The 22,174-nt window shown below is 37.6% G+C and overlaps 1 protein-coding gene across 1 annotated transcript in view; it reads left to right on the forward strand.

Annotated features, from left to right (window-relative positions):
- Positions 1–22,174, forward strand: part of clstn2a (calsyntenin 2a) — a 145,316-nt gene that overhangs the window by 79,939 nt on the left and 43,203 nt on the right. The window contains exons 3-5 of the mRNA XM_067474837.1: positions 17,602–17,797; positions 20,221–20,332; positions 21,015–21,111. Coding sequence (XP_067330938.1) covers positions 17,602–17,797; positions 20,221–20,332; positions 21,015–21,111 — 405 coding nt within the window. The remainder of the gene's footprint in view (positions 1–17,601; positions 17,798–20,220; positions 20,333–21,014; positions 21,112–22,174) is intronic.

Genomic DNA, 22,174 nt, shown 5'->3' on the forward strand with positions numbered 1-22,174 from the left:
AGGTACATATGAAAAGGTTGACCTGGTAGCCCAATGGGTAGAGCAGCAGGATAGGAAGCAGAAGTCAGTGGGATAAAATCCCTGCCTACCCACCAAGTGAGTCACTGAGTGAGACCACTGTCCACTTCACACCCCAGGGGGATATGTTAAATGCAGAGAAACAATTCATTGTAACATGTATGTGAAATATGTATATATGCTCAATGACAATAAAGGTTGTTCTTCAAAGCTGTAGCCAGCATGGCATGATAGACATTCAGTGTGGTTAAACAAACTTAAGTGACCTGGTCAGTCATTAAAGGTTGCAGGTGATCTGGAAATGGATTTACAAGCTGATAATTAACTGCATGTAAATAACCTCAGAGGCAAAATACAAGTGAATCAGTTCATACACTTGGAAGCTAATGAGGGAATGCGGGACAGGTCAGCAGGGTAGTGTGGGGGAATCAGGTGATCAGAAAGGCAAGAAGTATATTCCCAGTTCAATATTTTGCTTTATACTGTAGTAGTTGCTCTTGACTTTGTACTTAAACGCAGCCAGTGAACAAATGGACAGTAGTTTGTCTAGTTACTAGTTATTACTAGTATTCTGTCTGTGTTTCTGGAGACAGACAGGAGGTGGAGGGTGATGGTGAGAAGTGCTGTCACTCTTTTCTCAACTATGACAGCTAAAAGAACCTGCTCTTCATGGATAGAGCACTGACCCATGGTCCTGACGTGGGCTGGAATTACTTAATGAAATGTGCAGTGAATGGCAGCTGAAACTAATCCAGTAATTCTCTGTGTTCTCGTGCTCTTGCTCTCTCCCTTTCTGACAGTGGTTTGACAGGGCTTCAGTATCCTGACAGGCCAATTAGACAGCAATTTGCATATCTTCCTCGCTCCATTTGCCTTGTTCATGTGAGCATAAAATAGGATAATCTGACTTTTGGACCTGTGTATGACATCGAAGTCGCTCAGACTAACTTTATCTTCATCATCCACAACCGCTCCACCCTCCTAATTCCACTCATCTCTCTTTTATTATCACCTCAATAGACCTTTGTTGTGCTATCACCTTTGTTGCATCCTTTGACATTTATCTTAGCCTCTACCTTATCCTTTTCACCTCCTCTCCTACCTCATCATTGTCATCATCCAAATTACAAAAAGTGAACAGGAGGACAGCTCTTTCTTAAACCTTAAATTAAAATATATATTTTACTCAGAACAACCGGGAGCATATTTTGTAGGATTCAGTGGCCCCGGATGATTTAAAACAAGCTTTTACTAAACATTTTTTCCACATTTTTTTTCTTAAGCATACTTTATTATAAAAGAGGCATTTGTACTCCATTTTCAAACGATGAACTGTGCTTTAAACACTGTGTCCCAGACCACGTTTAAAAAATGTTGTTTGAATCTGATGGATGGCTTTCTGTTTGCTGTCAAGGTTAAAGAGTGTCTTTTTATTCAATGATGCTTTAGCCTGCAGGCCCTTGAGACTAACATCTGTTTTTCAGAGAATGAAAGAGCCAGAGATTCAGAGAGAGGTCAAAAACAGACAGGACAAGTGAGAAAAAGTGACTTGGTCTGCATGATTATAAATTCTTTGTCACAATTTGTATTTTCATTAAACCCAACCATTTGCACTATCAACTCTAGCAGAATTCTAAGACTAAATATTGTTACATCCTCTTTATATTAGTATTTCTGGGTTGCTTCCAGCTCTTTTCAAACAACATCAGTTGAACATCATCATTACAAAGTTGCTTTATATATATCAATGAAAATGCAAGTATCAACACAGCAACTCCCTAAAACATTTTTGACACTGACCAAATGTCAAACAATTACTTTAAATTGTGCACTACAACCATTACCAATGTGAACTACTATTAATGATTCTAGGGATTTGTTTAGATTCTTTATAAAAACTCTTTTTTAAACATTTATTAGATTATTGAAGGAAACATCTACTGACTATTTTTGTTTTACCAGAAATAATTAAGTTTTGCTGTTTTTTTTAAATATTGTTTTATCTTTTTTCCTCCTTTTCTTTTATGGACAAAATAAATATTTGTGTTCCCACATAACCCTTTCATTTGTCTTACAATATTTAAAGTTTCTCATCTCTTCACCTCTCCAAATGGCTTATGTTTATTGCCAGTCAGTTGGAATTATGCTGTTCAATAAATTAGATGTCATCCACATTGTCTAATCTACTCCTAATTAAGTGCCTCAAACACACAAACACAGACACACAACCTTAAGGCAGAGTGTGTTCTGCCCATCATGGGCTGGTCTCCAGGGTCAATCCTGGCAGTGTAATGACTGTAATTGGCAAATTTTCAGGCCATTACCCTATTTTATGTCTCATGCAGCAAGTTGCATTTAGTGAAGGATTGATGTCCAGCCTGGCTGAGGGTGATGTATGATAGTCAGTCTAAGAAAAGAGGAGAGCTGTCATTAAAAGTGCCTGGGAATGAGTTATCATGTCACCCAGCCTGCACTCAGGGACAGAATGGTGGGTGAGAATCTGCCCTTGACATTGTGAAGGCTGCGAGTTCAAGTTATGGCAGTATAAACATGTATACTTCTAAACAGCATTAGATGTAGTGTGTTTAGTGGTCACGTGGATGGATTCCAAGCTGTACACAGAGAGTGTCATAAATTTATATTTCAAGATCCATCCATTTCTCAGAATACTTTCACCTGTCATCTCAGTGCCACTTCTAAAATCCAGCCAGTAAGAGTATAATAAGATGTGAGGTCTGGTCAGATATCTCACTGAGAACATCAGTTAAACATCTTCTCTAGGTGCAGCATTTGTCTGCATTTATTTTTCCGCTGCTCTCCTTTACTATTTTGCTCAATGCTTTTTGCTCACATTTTGGCATTTCAATCACAGTGCAGGGCCAAATCACTTCTGAAGTGGTCCCAATGGATCTAACAACTGTGCGGGTGAAATACGATTTGTGTGCGTCTTCACCTGCCACTGTTCCTTCTTTCAGCTCTTCGTCCAAAAACGAGTGCCAGAACATTTGAAAGGCAATTTCAAACGAGTGACAGAGTAATGGATGAGGGCAGCGAGGGCCATCAGTCAAGTGCTGAGCAAAACTAAGTCAGAGTTCTTGCTAACATATACTTAGAACCACTCACCTGCCTTTGCACAAGCAGCAACTGACTGTTTCCTTCCTAGGCAGAACACAGAAGCAGGAAATTACTTCTAAGATAATCACAATTTAGACGTATGTGTAATGTATTTTTAAAATACAGGGTAGTATGCACTGTAAAAACTGAGATTGGGGTGGAGTAATACTTAATTAAAACATCTGAGTACATTTTACGAATATAAAGAGTGCAGCAAGTTACTACTTCTTGTCAAAAGTAACTCTTTCCATTACTGTCAAAAAAATGGGCAACATTTCATCCATCAGATACGCAGCCACAAGATTTGTTAGTTCTCTGTTGCTTGTTGTAGCTGCTGTTAAAGAAAAAAAAAATCAGTTTTAGTTGTTTAGTTATTAAAGGGCTACAGCCACCCTCTGTGGCCGCAGCAGGCTCATCTTTGCTGGGGTGTGTCTCCACAAGCTTGTGCTCTTTTAATAAGTGTTTCAGGGGTTTGAGGTTTTGTTGTTCAGAGTGGAAAGGATCTTTTTCTATGTTACCAGGCACCAATTTTTCGTCTTCATAGTGGGGCCCTAGCAGTCATAAATAACTAGTAGAGACTGTATATGTATTATATCAGATGCTTTTCTATGCTCTTTTCCTGTTTTACCATTTCATCACATCTCTGTGGTGATACTCTACAGCATCATTAAGAGAAAAACATAAAGTGCTGATAAAACATCAGGACAGATGGAAATAAGGTCTTATCACACAGAATTAATAAACTACAGAAATCCAATGGCTCCCACAGGTAGAATGCTGATTCTAACCAATGAGTCTGATGTCGGGTTCTGTGTAAAGATATGTGTGGTTATGTTGTAGCATCCCTTGGTCTTCTGCATCTGATTTATTGAAGTAAACACAGTGGATCTCCATGCATAATCACACCTGACTCTGGTGCTACCACAGAGTTTGATCTTTTAGGTAAAATCCTCAAAGTGCTAACAGAGTGACAGTGCGTCAACAACACTTTACTCAGTAAACTTACATAATCATGTTTTTCACTCCTTCCATGTGTCGTACATGAAAATACATAGGCAAAGTGAATTTGAACGTCAGAATACAGTTGGAGTGTCAGTTGTTATAAATGCACAAACTTTAGGTGAGGATGAAACATGTTTTTATCTAAACAGCTGAGTGGTGGGAAAAAAGAGGAACCTGCAGACTACAGTCCAACTTTTATCCTCACAGTGTCATTCCCCCCATGGGGGATGCTACATTAATGTTTTTATCACCTTTTGGCCCAACAACATCAAACTAATAGGAACATTTAAAGGTGCCAAATGTTGGCATTTCCATCTTCCAAGCCAGTTCAGTGCCTATGGTGCTGCTAATGATGACATGTGCACGGGCAATGGCTACAAATTTGCTGTGGGGCTGTGTTGGGCGTTCAACAAAATTGCACAGCTTCATAAGGGTAAGTTTCTGTCACAACTGTCATGTGTCATAAAGTGAATCTAACCTTAAAAAGGAAAAATACATGTCTATTAACGTTTGTTTAATTATATCTAATATTAACTCTGTAGTACCAGTAACTGAGCTTGTGATTTGTCACATCGTCATTATTTTGTGTTTTCACAGTATAGCTGTTGTAGTAATGCATATTCATGATTTTTGGGGGGCGTGGTCACTAAACCCTAACTTAGCACTTTGGTGCTGAAAAAAACACCGTCAGTGCTCAGTGCTAGGCTTGGAAAAGGAAAATTACTTGTCTTAATTGTGTACAGTGCATTTGTTGAATGATGATAGAGCAAATACCCCATGATTGGCATCCAAATAATTAAATACATACAAATGTTTAAATGCTCATTTTCTCCATTCACATCCTGAATAAAAAGTGAAAGCAATGGTAATTATAATAGCTCAAAAGTAAATATAGATCCAAGGCAATTAAAGGGCCTCACTTCCAGTAAGACAAAAGACCAACACACAAAAAGATAACACATAAAAGAATGATTTGTCCTTGTCTTACTTTGAGCAGAGCAATTTATGGTAATTTTTCTTTGATTAAGTAATTGCAGTGAGTGGCTCAGCACGGTCATGTGAATGTTTATGAATAGATTAAAAAATTTAAAAAAATTTACTGCTTATGCGGTCAAGATGTACTGTGCAGAATCAGTCTCATTACACATATAACACTGCAAACTATTCCTTTGCACACTATTGACACAGTCCTACCTAGCTTGATCTGAAAGTTAATAGTTGTAGCTCAGCAGAGTTTCGTGTCTTCTTAGTGCATTTCTAGTGTTGAGGTAGTGTTGGTATACAGCAAATAACACTGATGATTTTTTCAGTAATGAAGGCACTTAATCAGCATGGCTACCTCAATTTTAACTGGCAAAACCCTATCCCACCTGGTTTATGGTTAGTGGTACCAGCATTTGTTCTTCAACAGGGCAATAGTTCAAAACACACCTTCAGGTACTGTTACCATACAAGGTGGGTTCCTGAGCACAATAGCTCTGCAGCTACTGAACTAATGGTAATATTAAACAGGATTTTATCCAGTGTTAGAACCATGAGGATTTCTTTGTCTCTGCTAATTGTGAGAGAGCAAAGGAATTAAGGAATAGATGAGAGAATAAGGACAATTCCCTTATCTATGCTCCCCTTCCTCCCCTGACAAAACAGATGAAGACAGTGTAATACCAGGCCCCTCCTGCCCTTTTAAGACCTTTTGTTGACCTTTTTGTGTCATTTAACTCTATCACACGTGGGGGCTGTCACTACGAGGTGAGGATTTTGTCAACTCACAGTTCATATGGGTGATGTATTATGCGTAGTGACATATTGGAGCAGAATATATGAGAGCAAGACTAAGCTCAGAGGTGGTGAATGAGGCCATTAGTTTTTATGAAGGCAAATTAAAACATAGAGTTATTAGTTTTAAAAAAAATCTAGAAACAGCAGAAATGAACAGGGATAACAGTCTTACATATAAGGATTTAGAAATAAGGGGGATCATAAATATATGACTATTTTCTCCAGCAGTGCCTGCTGGCCTGCTTGCTAAAAAAACATCCATGTGACAACATGTGCTGTTGGTTAATGAGAGAAGCTGAAACCTGAGGTGGAGTGGTTCACACACAAGGTGAGCTATAATAATGGCTGAAGGATTTACTGTCACAGGACATAAATACTTCATTGTCTGTCAATCTACGATCATCAGTGTAAAGACATGCCACCTGCAAGTGTGCAAAGATGAGTGCAGCTCCCTGCAGAATCTGACGGGACATGAGAGCTGACAGTGAGGTTTTACAGCAGTAAATTATATAACATTATAGATGCTGCAGTTCTCAATCCGAAATTTAACAAACTGCATTCATAGCATATGGTCCACCTGACATTTTATTTGATTGGGTTAAAAGTTTTTAATATAAAAAAATGAAAATTTGAAAAAGTAGATCATAAGAGCTTGACAGAAATAGAAATAAATATATGGTTCCTCTCTCATAACCCAGACGCATCCATATGGTAATCTGGATGTTTACGCATTGTATGCTGCTGTCTTTTATTGATTTTTAAATGCTATGCTAAAATATGTTCCCCCTGTTAATGTGGTCGAAATCATCACTAAAACACACAATAGATTTTACAGACAGTCTGTACTTCATCCTTACGAAAAACATTATTGAACAGACATATCTAATTTGAAAGAATTCTGATTCTGGCACACACAGTTTATTTTGATATTAGATACATAATGCAATGACTTCATTAATAAATGTTACACATTTAGATACAGTCTTTATAAGTGTATTTATGAAATTTCAACATCATTGACATCCATTGACATTATTGTTGATTGGGAGCAGGCCTGGTGGCTCTGTGGTAGAGCACTTGGTTGGGATGGTTGCGGGTTCAAATCCCACCTCACCAGGCTTTCACCAAGCTGAAAGCCATAGACTTTGTACTGATGTATTTGATCAAATGTAGTGTTTCTCTGCAAAAAAGATTGTTGTTAGTAGATATAGTAGCTTAGTTTACCTGGACTGAAATTCACAGGTGCCCTTTTTTTGTTTTTCGTTTTGTTTTTTCAATTTCATACTGACGTTCATTAAAGCAAATGCGTACAAATGAATGGAGCTGTTCTCTCTAAAAACAAAAAGACACCTTCACATTTACCTCAGCGGAAGAACTGACAAATGATCAAACATGACAGCCATGCATGCGTGAGCTATTGCCTGCCGTCTGTTATGACAAACATAACTAGCACGCAGAGATCAATGAAAGACGACAGATTAGATTATCTTAACCTCGGCAGCATATCAAAACTACACTGCTCATTACCTTCTCTCAAGATGTTTTCTCCGAATTTACCTTCCTGATGAATTCTGCATGCGGTCTCACCCCACAGCCCACACCCCTGCTGGCATGCCTGAGTGACGGTTTAGTTGTGTCATTTTAATAAGAGTACATTAGCATTCAAAAGGTCTCCTGGCGTTCCCAAATTTGGACTGTCAGATTTCACTGACGTTGTGATTGCTTTAACTTAATGCTATTGTTAATCATTGTATTATGGGAAAGGATATTGTTCCCAAGTTATTGACAAATGGAGAGAAAAACACAGAGCTAAGTATGTGAGAGAGAGAAGGAAAGAGATTGATACAAAAACACATTTATTTCTCTTAAGTGTTTTTGCTTTTGTTTCTGCACTGGGGTCTTACTGCCATACAGGAGACTATGCATTAACAGGTTATTTTGTTTTTGTTGTTGTTGCATCTGACTTTGCCAGAAACATAGTCCTGATCTGTTTTAGCATAGGAAGTAGTTTCATTATCACAATTTTGTTGAGATAAGCATCAGTCAAATAAACCTAACATCATTCTATTTTTTCTTTACCAGTATGGCAACAGTACCAGAAATAATGTATTTAATAGCTTGCTCTGGGCCGACATGTGTTGGCAAACAGCTTGTATGCAATGTTGTCAAAGTAACATGAAACACACAACACCCATCAAAGGGATGCAAGAATACATTAAAATAAGTGTGTGGGTGTGACTCATATTCACACATCAAATATCTACAGATCTACAGTACACATTCAGGCAGAGATGTTGCTTTCATTTGTGGTTTTTCAGGAACTCTCTCTAGACAGTCAAGTCACGTCAGCCATGTTAGTCCATCTTTGAGGGCTTAATGATCTGAACACACTGAACAATTCGGGGTTTAATAGTGTGAACATCTAATGTAGTCACTCTGGTTTTGATAGGAGCCTTCACACTACAGTACAGTACACCTCTTGGCTATTTTTGACAATGTTGCCTATAAAACAAAATGTGTGTGTCCATGAGTGTGAGGGAGTAAATTATTGTGTGTGGAGAATTATGTGCACATGTCAAAATTTTGTGTGTGTTCTGGGTATAAGCCAGTGGGCCATGTCATTCTCTTTCCAGTGAGCTGCAGAGCTGACAGAGGTCATAGTGGGAGCCAGTGTGACATTTACAGTTCAGAGGCTTATGGAGACTCCCTGCTGTACCTGGCAGTCTGTGATTGTCTCACAGCCATGAATGAAAAGAAACACAATGAATATAAATATCACTTAGGAAGGGTGGGATTTGGTTCAAAAGATAATGAATTCCTGAAGTTAGACATGAAAAGGTTGAACAGGAGTGTATTTTGACCTGGCCAAAGTGTGCTTATTTTAATTGGAGCTGGCATCATTCAACATTGCAAATGTTGCTAAAGACAAAAAGAATGACATCAAACAGACAAATTCTTCCTTTTATTTAACATGAAATAAGTTGTTTTATGTCCACAACATGTAGTGGAAAAGATAAAAATTTTTGCTTAGCTATTAGAATGGATCTAAGCATGAGTATTGGTTGGTCCATCACTTTTGTCAAGTGTGAAATATATTACTAAATGTTGTATGAACATAATTTTACTGAGCTTTGATACCTTGATGTAGGGGCACAATCCAGTCAGAGTTAATATCCTAGGAAATATCTCTGCATGTAAAACATAGACAAAATGTTGACATCATTCCTAATAAACAATGAAACTTTCAACTGTGATCCTCTAGTGCCACGATGAAGTTCACATTGTGATTTTATGTGAAGTGTCACAACAGTTACTGGATGGATTGCCATAACATTTTATACGGTACATGCTGGTTCTCTTTGGCTAATACAAGATTGTTTCCTAGATACTATGTAAAGTATCTATTTTATACAACCTAGATTTTGACTTAGATTTTTCCTGCCTTATACCTCACTTGTAAGTCGCTTTGGATAAAAGCGTCTGCTAAATGACTAAATGTAAATGTAAGTATGATTTAAGGCGTCAGATAGCCATTATCAATATGCAACTGGCTCCCATATCTACTGGGAGAGGTAGGAAGTGAAAACAGTTCCTTTAAAAAACACGGTGACACTAGTGGACGTACTGGAAGGTTTCAGCCCACAGCGTTCACCAGGCATTAACACACTTATACACTGTTAGCATTTTTCAGTTGTGGACAATCTGTGATACTAAGTGGATGAGTTGTAGAGAATATCAGGGCATGTGAAGTTTTCAACGATTCAATAAACTACTAGTATTTCTTTTTAGCAGTTATAACTGCTAAACATAGTTTAAATTTTTCTTCTTTTAGACCTCATTGTAGAGCAGTGTGATCCAGACCAGCAGGTCTTAGCCTGCCATCTATTTCCTTATGTGTATTTTGTTATATGTATTTTTTTTATTCAGATACTGTATATGTGTGTGATGTTGAGAGAGCACCTGCACACACATCCATTTTCAAACCGTAAAGTCCCCCCCCCATTTAGGAAGCCATTTAGCTGTCAGCTGGTGACCCTCAGAGAGCAGTTAACTGTCAGTGAACAGCAGTTGACCGGGCAACAGAAGAGGAGGAGGAGTGGAGAAAGGTGAGAGAGATGGTCGAAAGAGGAGCGGATGAGGCGTGACAGGGGTAAAGGAGGGCAAGGTTGAGCTGTGCATCTAAGTGCTGATGATAAGAGTTACAGTAAATAATTACTTATTGCTTTTAAAATCTGTTGCAAAAGACAGGTGAAGAAACATTGGGAGGAGAAGGTGAGGAGAAGGAGGGGAAGCACCCTGAGATATTTGAGAGGTTGATAGTGCTATTTATACCTGTATTAGTTGTCTCACACACTATAGTTATTCTCCTTTTTCTCCTTTCTATCTCCCCTGCACCTTCTCCTCTCCTCCCTCACTCTCTTCAACCCTGACCTCTAAAAATTACATTCCTATCCAACTAAATTGTAAATGCTTCTACATTTTTATAAGGAACATAGTCAGTGGCTGATTATGTGGATTTAATGTAGCAATTTGAAGGAACAAAGCACTGCATTAAATTGTCCCAAGCACTTTAATGCAGACTGTTGCATCACCTCATGTCACTTTCATCTGGGCAACAAGTTGCACATACACTCTGATTTAACATGAAGAATCAACTGCAAAGCCACCGACGGGGGTCTGACTAGTACCAGTGGTGGAGGACACACCACGAAAACTGAAAAGATGCTCATCACCCCGATAACTCCCAACTCACAGTCACTCTCACTTTTCTTAAGTTGTACTACCTTAGTTTATTTTTATTGTATTTTATTCTATCTCTGTGTACATACTGTGCATTTGCATTTTAACTTTATATTTTAGATTATGTGTATCCTCCTGACACCAAGACAAATTCCTAGTACTGATAGGTGTTCTTAACTGTGCCTGGCAATAAACAGTTTTCTGATTCTGATTCTGTTTCTGATTGTCAGACAAACATTAGCCAGTGGCGAACAATCGGTTTAGTGTGTGTGAAGTGACTGTTACAGTGCATTTGCCTGCATTACACCAGACTCCAGCCTTTTCTAACCTTAACCGAGTTATGTAAGAGTCTAGACAAGAGTCAGAGAACCTGGGTGTTGTACTGCAAGATCAGATATTTTGGAGGAATAGAACCTTTGACTAATACATGTATGTTTACTTATGTAGTTTCAACATAAACATAATGTGTGACCTGACATTTACATCAATTGTCTGAATACTATAATAGAAACATTTAATTAACTTGCATTTTTGTTTCTTAGAAAAGAAATTTGAGTTGTTGAGTTGTACAGAAATGTATTTTTTAGGAGACATGTTCGCTCACTTTTAATCCAATATTTTGTATTTTTTGACCTCTGCTGTACTCATGCCTCTGCTATCCTCCTCACTTCTTATGATTTCTATTTCTGCTTTTGAGGGGTTTTTCTTTTTGTTATGCCCCATAGCTTTGTGACTCACTGAAGTGGAAAAAAATCTAGACTTCTTTTGTTGTCCAACTTTTTTTGTACTCACATGCACAGTTTGCACAATTTCCCACCCTAACTGGATAAACACCTTCCTGCTTCATTTATCTTTTCCTATTTACATAACTTACCCGGAGAATTTGGCACTAAGCACCTTGTTCAAGGCGAGTCTTTTCCAGTCTGTCATGGCACCCAAATGTGTCTTTTAGTCACAAATAGCTCCTCTAAAAGACGGACCTTCAACTATTCATTGTTGCATCTGCAGCTGGCATTCCACTTTATATTGGTTCTAAATTCTTCAGCTAAAATCCTTCCCAGAGCCCCCCTCTTTAGCATTTAAGTCACATAACCACATCTTCACGCAGTTCAATTAACAGGCAACACTGACAGTCACAGTTCATCTGATGAATCCTAATCCCACAACTTCAGAGGCTGCAATTAACACTAATTGCATTGCAGACCACCAAAGCCCCCAGCAGAATGAATGTGAATTGTCTGCGATAATGAATTCTCTCTATTCCTATATTGTGCCGTCGAGGGCATCTGAGTTCCTGGGTGAATAGATAACCTAAAGGTGCGTGTGTTTGTGTAGGAGTGTTTGCATGAGTGCATGTGCCTTCTGTCTGTGTGAGCTGTTGATTTGTTATCCTGAGGTCAAGTGGATGGTGCGACAATCTCCCAAATGCAATTAGGAAGTGGCCGGCTATCTGAAGTACCCCAGCGAGACTCTGATGAATTGCTCCTGCATGACTCTCTTTAACTGACTGAGTCCGCTGTGGCTTCACTGGGCAACAAATTCATTCAACCATGCCCACATAACACATTGTGTGAATACTAGCACTATTATTGCACTTTAAAGTGTCAAATAAGCTCTAAAAAATGATGGAGATGGAAATGTATTAAATGTGAGATTTGTCACTGCAGAGCAACCACTGACATATGACTATGTATCCTCCAGTTTACTGCTTTTACTCTGTCCTTACCAAAAACTATGATACTGTACATAAAAACTCATGCAGCCAACAAAAGCAGGGCCTAACCCTCCAGACTGTCCTGTAAAATATAACTATATTTAGTACGTTGTTTGTGCGCAGCCTTTTTGACTGTTTAGGGCAAAATATAGTGTAACACCACCTGCTGTTTGCTGCCAAGAGATGGAATCCTGCCATGTTGATGCCCGGCATGGTTTCATTTACCTTTGTATTTCTATTGTTTTATATCACATTAGTTTGTTTAAAAAATAATATATATATTATATAGCCAGTTTTCAATTGGGTTTTATTTGGAACATTTTCACAGACTTGGTTAATCATTGCCTGTTCTTTAAAATACATTGCATATACCATGCATTGACAGTATCATTACACAGAAGTGTAAAATATAATTGAGAAGGTAAAACAGCTTTTTTTCTCATTTAAAAATTGTTCATCATCTAGTAAACCACAAAGAACTGCATTGAATTTTCACACACAGCTGGATTTAATAAAAAACCCAGTTTACATTTAAAAGTTATTTAGGTTCACGTATACAATTTAAAGGAATTCAGTGAAATAGCCCTGGAGTTTTGTAAAACTTAAAAAAAAGAAAAATGTTGACTAAATTTCAAGGTTCCTTGAGGCTTATGTCTTGGTATTGGACTACATTACACAGAGAGGTCTATTTAATTTGTCTCCTCTGTGAATGTACTAGGTCAGATATACCTAATAATACTCACTGTAGAGGGAACAACAGCAGCGCAGGCATACTACATGCAGTACTATAGGTACTACATGTGTTTTTGTATTTTTCAAAGAGTGAGGGTGTATCTGTGGGTCACAGTGGGGTGAAATGTAATCCAGTTAGAAACTGAAAGAGAGGAAACAGGGTGCGTGTGAGCTCAGTACTGAAGTCAGGAGAGAGAAGGAGTCAAAGCTTAAAAGCGTCTGATGCACTGTGTGCTTAGATACTCACTTTAATCAAGCTCTAAAAGCTCCCCAGTACACATAGACACACACACACACACAGTCAATTCTTGATACTGAAGCTTTTGTGTCTAATGCTCTACGCAGAGACAAACAGGCACAAATACTCCAGATGGATTCACAACAGTATTTGATTAAGAAGAGGAATTAACATGATTGAATTTTCTGTTTCTCTGTTGACGCTTGACTGAGGAAGTAAGTTCACTTCTACAGTCACTCTATCACAGTACAGCAGGCCTGCAGGTCACAGAATCATCTTAAACTATTTGATGCAAAGTGACACATCTCATTGTTAACTACTGAAATCTAAAGTACAGTGATAGTTCCTCTTTACTGCAATAATCAGTGAGGTAATAGCTTGTCAGGCCAATTAGAAAGTTGAGATATTTCTAGACCTAATTTGTGTTGCTCGTGGGTCACATTATTTGACAACACAATATATTCTTTCATGATCATCCAGAATATGCACAATTGTACATCTCCTTCAACCCAAAGGGCCTAAGCATTCTCTTTTGTTTTAATTGGTTTCTTGACATCAGGCGGTGAATTTTCCATAAACCTCCAGCTGAGTTGAATACAGAAAATTTAAATTGCAGGTCTTGACTCCTTTGTTCTGACCTCTGTGTGTCAGCTTTTATGAACTGATCTTCCCTTTCAATTAGCATTATGTAATGTATGTAAGTTTTTGCTTTTTTATTGTCTTACTAAGATAAGTCCTGTCCTTCCAAGTCAGTTGTTCATGTCTTTGATTATTATAATGTTTGTTTGTTTTTTAGATGAGTCATCCTTACATTATGCCATCCATGTCTTGACCACTATGCTGCTGCCAGTCTTCTATTGTAGTGTAAATAGCATTATTTGCGCTTATAGCAACCTTTACAAATACATTTTGGTGATTTTTGTTTCAGCGACAGAGCTGTAGCACTTTGAATTGTATAAAATGAAATGCACAATTTTTGAGATGTTTTGTTGCATAGACTTTATCTTTTATTTTATGACATTCTATTGTACTCCGCAAACTTCATATGAAGAATCCTAATCATATGCACCACATCAGCAAATGTAGGCATGCAGAGTTGTCACCCTTTCAGCAAAAAGGAAATACAGTAGATAGTATATATGTAGTGTAGTCAGTTTTGATATTGGTCACAATGGAAATGCAAGACATCCAGCAGCATACACATAGCTTTATAGCATACACACAACCAGAAACACCAACACCAGAACATACAGCAACCTACATTAAGTGTATAAATCAATAACAACAATAAAACCCAACCTTAAATCAGAACCAAGGCAAAAAGTTACTATCCACATAATCAGTCAAGGTGTGCAATAGGGAAAGGGCAGAATAGAGCTGTGTGTCTAGGTGACCCAGGACAGTGGTAAGATGACTAAGAAAATACCTCACAGAGAGGTACTGTATATTGACCAACAGCCATAAAATCAACATGAGGTGGTTCAAGGTGAGTGTGGGGTTACTGTGCTTAGAGATATTGTGGCTACATAACCACTGAGTAAAGGTATGATAAAAACAAAGACAGTAGTCTTTCAATACAATAGACCTTCCTGCTAAGCAGGACATCAATAAACTAAACAAAAACCTGAAATTCCCCCAGAAGCATAGAAAATACATTTAAAACAGACTTTATCAAAATATTTATTTTTGTTCTATAATCTTTTTTCAAACACTATATTTGACACAGCAAATTTTCTACCGTTTCAAACACAGCCATGCATATTAAAAGTGATATGAAAGTGTAAGCAAATGGAGAAAAAAAAAACTAAATGTTCTGTCAAGTTGTGTTACTTATGGTAGGATTACACAAATTTGTTTTGCCTCCTTATGACAACGTGTTAGTTTGTGGAGCATCGTTTTCTCATTAACTGTATCCATCTTGTCCTTTTTCATTATATTAGCAATTTAACATCCCGTGAAATACATGTTCCCTGACAGCTTGACATTTTCTGTCGATGCAGTTTATGCGGCTCCAGCTTTCTGTGCAGTACCATCTATTTTAGATGATTGTTATTATCGAACCCTTTTTTGCTGACTCTTTCAGTTTATTCTCAAGCTGCTATGGCAACGGTCCAACTCCCTGAATCAAAAATTTGTGCATTTTGATATTTACTTTGAAAAGTAAACTTGTTTCCTCATGATGTATAGGCCAAAGGATTTAGATTTAATTTTATCCGTACACCACAACTGGGTGATATTACAGAGTTCCCTCTGGTAGGGTTTCTTAGCAGCAAACTAAGTGGCACATGTGTGTATGTGTGCATTTATGTAAAGTACACTTTTGCTGACACAGTACAAATCCATCTGAAATCTCTCTCATTACCATTTACATATACATTGGCACGTCACATTCCCCCTCATCTCTCTCTCCCAGCTTTTCTGTTGGTCACTCTGGCTTTGCTCCCCTCCATGACTCTGTTACCTTCTTCTGTAAAGTATAATCCAGAAAAATGCATTTGTCACAACAGATGGAGCAGAAAATGGTTTTGCATCCAACCCCAAACTGTTAAGTGGATGTACCTGCCACCAACCAAGCATACAGGCTGCAGCAGTATAGTATATTATAATCACCTGTATTTTCAGACCAGAGTCCGCTCACTTTGATCCCATCTATTGTAAAATCATATTTTTTTCATTTTGTGTTTTTAAATGTGTATGTGTGGCAGGATCAACGACGGCTTATTGCCCTTCATCCATACCACTCACTGTATTTATTATTATTTTTCTATATAGATTGCAATTTTACTGGCATATTGCAGACCTTTTCAGTTTGATAGCACCACAAAAGAGGCCAGGCATCTTGAAAATTGGTTGAGGATCAAAACTTTAAGCCCACTATGTTTGGCAGCATCATTATTTCACCAAGAAGGGGATTTGGACAGTTGAATGTGGTTAAAAGGAGTCAGAGTGAGAGAATAAGTGAAAACTCAGTGGGATGTGAAGACAAGGGCTAAGGAAGTGGAAAGAAGCCAGTGCAGAGAGGGAACTTTGTATTTGTCGGTGGGGTTTGAACATGCAAGCAGAACTCCTGTAGCTAGGTAGCTTTTTGTTTTCACTGTGCCCCACTATGTTCTGAGAGATATCAGCCAGCACAAGGTCAGAGCACTGCAGCCTTTTGTTCCCTCTGCAAGCAGATTTCCCAAATCCCTGAAATGAACACTTGTGCAGAGGATGGACTGTGCAGCTGACTGAAGACTCACAACCAGACATACACACAGAAACACATATTCTAAGAAAACACTAAATACTTACAGTAGTATGAATGTTCGAACATGTGCAGAAATAGTTAACAGAAATCAGAAATAATTTGTCATTGCATAAACAGCTCATCCAGACTAAGACGACTGGATCCAAAAATTACACTTTTAACATTTGAAGTGATGCTGTAAAATAAAATGCCACCAGTGACTGTTGTTAGTTTTATTACTCACAGTTTGATTCATTCTCTGTTTGGTATAGCTACTGTTAGGTTTGTGAAAATGACAGGAAGGGAAAAAGGAAGAAACCAGCAAACAAAATAAGATGTTACCTGCAGTGTCATGAACCAAAAATGAGTGGATGATAAAACATCGAGTTGGAAATGTTTTTCTATGCTGGAGTCTTTTTGTTCACACTGCATCCTCCTGAAATTAAGCACAGGCTCAGACTTTATCTCTCATTTGAATTCTGCTGGTTGTTGTGCTGGCTGCCTCCATATTAAGCACCCACAGTCCTCAGTCCTCATGAGCCCAATGCTGAGCAGCAGCTTCATTCTCTGTTGGGGAACAGACATGTTGAAGCCCATTATGTCTCTAAGGGTTTTCATCTTTTTGACTTTCCTTTTTTCGTTCTCATGTGGTTCATTTTCTTTTTCTCTGGGGAAAGTTTAAATTATGCAAGTAAGCCTACTGATAAACATACTTTTTTCTTGTTGAAAAATGTCTAAAAAATATTTGTTCAAAATTGTTGGCTCTTTGAATTTTCACTTGATGTTTATCTCTCCCTCACTCTTTGAAAATCTTCAGTGTTTCTCTTAACGTTTGTTAGCTTTAATTTGCTCTTGACTCACTAAATGACATTGGTGGTGTCAGATTGAAATAGCTGGCACAGAATACATGCATTTTCATATCACATTTTTACAAATTAGAATGCTGACAGAAATCCTACAAGACCACATTACATGTGTAGTGTTTTTAAATGTAAAGAATCTCATTATTTGTTGCTCTCTTTCCTTTTGTTTCTTTAGGAGAGATTTGTGCCTTTAAGATCTATGGTCAGGATGCTCCATTCGAGGCGGTTGTGTTGAACCGCACATCAGGGGAAGGAGTCCTCAGGGCCAGTAGCCCTGTAGACTGTGAGAACCAGAAAGAGTACACCTTTATTATCCAGGCCTATGACTGTGGGGCTGGACCCAATGGGGCCGAATGGAAGAAATCCCACAAGTGAGTCAAGCATTGCCTGTTCATGTGTTTGTGACTGTATTTAGTTTACCAGGTGTCTAAGTGAGGAGCTAAGAGCAGGGAAACATTTCAGCCAGGGCTCCCAGTCTCCACCGGGGCTGCAACTAAGAGTTATTTTCTTAACCGTTTGGTCTGTAAAACATCAAACATATAGAAAAATGTTCAGAGCATAGGGTAACATCTGACAAACAAAACCCAAATAACACTCATAAAATAACCTAACTGACTGTTGTGACAGTTTTGTGTTTAAAGTTTAAAGTGGTTAAAGTCAATTTTGATCGATTGTTGCTCTTTTTATGTCACTTCACTAGTACCAAAACAACATAATAGTTTCCATAAATAACATTGTTTTATTTCCTTTGTAACAAGGTTGTGGGTTACAGTGGAGATTGGTTTTGATTTTTTGCAAAAAAAAAAAAACTTGGATCTTCCCAGGATAATTACATGTTAGCTTATTGAAGGACCAATAAACCAATAAAGAAGAGCAAAAATACAGTAGCTTACAGTGAAATATGGTGGTCATTATCTATTTGTTGTTCACTGAAGTTTTTTGCGAGCACAGGCTTCTGTTTGTTTTTCATGTTACCAGGTTTGCCACATGTTCCCAAATACTTTAAACAATTTGTGACTCCGCCAACACTTGTCACCATCACTACAGAACTGGCCTGATAGCCTGAACATTTCTTCATTGTGGCTAGAAACTGAAATGATGATTGTCAGACCCCGTATTAAAGCTGTCAAATGCAGCTAATTATTATTTATCTTAACATGACATACTTGTGTGGCTGCCATCGCAACTCAGATTTTTAAGGGGGTGGACAAAATAATAGAAACATGACAAAGAAACAAATAGTAACTTCAGAGGAAGTTACACAAATGAGCCATTTTAAATATTCAAGGGGTCCTATTTTATTAACCGAGGAAAAGTTTATCAGCCTAAAGAAGCAGTGATATTAAGTTGGGCGTCATCAATGTAGAAACACAAAGTTAGCAGAACATTTATGTAACACCAGTGGAAAATACAGTATTAATTAATCGTTAAAATCAAGGACTAAATTACTAATACAGACACACAAATACAACTAAATAAACATCCATCCACTGCTTATTCTGTAAGTGGTTGCAAGGAGGGTAGAAACCACAGTACCCTAAAAACCCACACAGTCACAGGGACAAGGATGCAAACCCGTGACCTTCTAGCTGTGAGGTGGCAGTGCTAACCACTTCATCACAAAATAAACAAAGAAAATATATAAAGCTGTATTCTTGAATATTACATGTTTGTAGCATTATATGTTTTCATTTACCTAATTTGTCTTGTCCTTAACTTAAAATTCGTTTTTTGATAAAATACCAACATGGCCCTGTGGTTCCATCATAACTTACATTAACAGGTCAAAGTCTAAGGTATAAAGGAAAATAATTTAGTTAGAAAGAAATATGATTTAATTAGATCTTCCCTCTGCTGCTTTTTACATTACTGTGTCCCACCCCTTAGTACTGAGGCAGTGACAGCTGAGACTTGCAGTTCTGATCTCAGGATGTGTCCCCCTAATGACCCTGTGTGTGGTATACTGTGTGGCAGTGGTATGTGAATGAGACTGACAGACAGGCAGACCAGCATGGACAGCAGCAAATCAAACCCTCTGGTACTTCAGTCAGAGACAGGGAGCTGCTAAAATAGGCTGCTGCAGGCGCCATACTAAACCAGAGAAGAAGAGAAAGAAAGAACTCAGCTCAGGGATCTGTGATGAATTTCTCCAGTGGAAGATGAATGCCACACAGTGTGTGTGTGTGTGTGTGTGTGTGTGTGTGTGTGACATTATCACTGCATGACATTCTAAATAGGCCTCATTAAGTTAATGTCATTAATTAGCCAGATGTGCTTCCTCATATACACCGCGAGTTGTTGGCAGTGAAGGTCACCGATGAAAAACACGTCACCACACTTGTAAATTATTGCTTCATTTATATACACTAATGTTAACAGAGCACTTTCCCAGTGATCCTTACCATCAGTGTGTGTGTGTATGTGTATGTGTGTGTGCGTGTTTTTACCAGTAAACACAACCTCGTGTGTTATCTTTTTAGTAAAATGGTCTCAGTCTTGTTTTCACAGATTAAATCTATTTTCCTTGAAAGCATTTAAAGTGTTTTCCTCTCACTTTTCCATGCCTTCAACAAACTGGTGTTCTTAAAATAATCAGCAAAATAGGCCTTAATTAATTTTTATTATATCTAATAGCTTGAAGCAATTCTTCTGTCATTCCTCTAACCCTACCTCCATCCGTCTTTTTTCCCTCTGTACTGTCTTTACCCTCTCTCCATAAATCATCTCAACTCTACTTTGTTTGTCTTTGTTTCTTCCCTCCTTTCCTCTTTCTTTCATCCCTCGCTCCAATCAGGGCGGTGGTTCACATCCAGGTGGATGACATCAATGAGTTTTCCCCGGTGTTTCGGGAACCTCTTTACAAGGCATCTGTGACAGAAGGCAAAATCTATGACAGCATTTTGCAGGTGTGTTAACATTTTACAATTAGTACACGTGAATTTACCTAATGGTGTTTGGAAGAAACCCAAACCTGCACTGTAACACATTTCAATTGGTAATCTTTGGTAATTGTACTTTAAATTCAAAATACATTTACTAGGTGTTACTGTAATTATACATTACAGTAAAATTACTTTAAACACTTAGAAACGACAATAATTATTGTGGCTATAGAAGAAAATGTTAAGGAATGAAGGAAATTTATATTACCTTTGTTGCAACTTTTCTGAAAATTAAAAAACCCTCTTTGTGAACTTTTCTTCACTGGCTGTATCCACTAAATCCCACAAAATTTTAGGAGATTTGAATATTGTTTCTAATTTATTGTCTTTGTTATCCTCTCAAGATCTTCATCTGTTTGTTACTAAATTAAGTATTTGTTCAATTAGTAAACCAGTAGCGAGGATTTAAAAAATTCCTTTCTACTTTAAGACAAATCTGAACAAATAAAGTATCGCTTACATTGTTATGATTTTAGTATTTACAAATGCCTCCATCATTTCAACTGTTAATTGAAAAATTTATTTTCATGTAAAGAAAAAGTCCTTCAGTTTAACATTTTGGATCTTGTAGTTCATCTAGTTGTTATAGTGTTGGCAGGGCAGTTGTTGAAGAACTTGAAGTGAAATGAATGATGCAAAATTGCAGGTTGAAGCATGGGACCAGGACTGTTCACCACAATACAGCCAGATCTGCAACTATGAAATTGTCACTGCAGGGACGCCTTTTGCCATAGATCGCAATGGTAAGTGTGTGTGTGAGTGTCTGAATCTGTCTCTGCAAAATGAAAGGCAAAACTGTACTGTACATTCACAGTAATGTGATTGCAGTAAGTGACATTATTGAACATGATGTATAAGTCTGAGAAACTCAAAAGTGAGGGATAGCTCTGGAGCCTGGAGGCTTTGTTCCTATGATTTTGTAATTTAATTTAATAAACTGAATGATCATTTATATGACATACGCACAGAGTTGTACTAAAAATTTTAAATAGTTAGACCAATCACAAAATGAATTAATACCAAACTATCTCACCTTCTCCTTGACCAAAACAAATGACTGTACCTAAACTGAAACAAACATTTCCCCAATACTCATTATATAGTGTTTTTCCCTTTTCATAGACTAAAACATGAAATTTTTGATCTTTCTATGTTTTATTGGTTTTGTGTGTGTTGTTAGATATCATTATCTCTGCTTCTACCAATATGTGGGAAAATAAAACCACTCCTACTAAATTCTTGTACTTGTGGGGAGATTGTTTGTTTAAATGGTGTAAATGGTGAAGACCATAAAATGCTCATAACCTGGAAAATGAAATAAAGGGGCAAAGGCTGTCATTTGGATTTATCTGGACTCTCATATCGGAGTTATAGCTATAACTGTCATTTACTTAATTACTTGGTTTAAAGCTAGAATATTACCAGGAGACACCTGGTAAATTTCGAATTCACAAATAGCGCTGCTATTCCTGCCTCACTTGAATGCAAGCTGCATGATTAATATCTCGATGAAAGGAAACATCCATTCCTCGGTCGAATTTGCATAAGTTCTTTCTATGATCTCAGGATTGTAAGAAGATTAACAACTTTCTACCAAAGATAGACATAAGAGAGCTAACCCTGAGAAGACTAAGTCTACAGATTTAGTAAAATAAAAGCCAATGTGTTAAACAGTAAGTCAGTGTTTTGTAAGTAGTAAAATAAAATTGTGTGAATATTGTAACAATCTGTATATGGGGATTGCAACAATCTACTACTTATAGATAATTTGGTTCATACACCACAAATCTAAAAACATCTATATAA

This window comes from Channa argus, chromosome 14 (assembly GCF_033026475.1).
Source record: "Channa argus isolate prfri chromosome 14, Channa argus male v1.0, whole genome shotgun sequence".
NCBI lineage: Eukaryota > Metazoa > Chordata > Actinopteri > Anabantiformes > Channidae > Channa > Channa argus.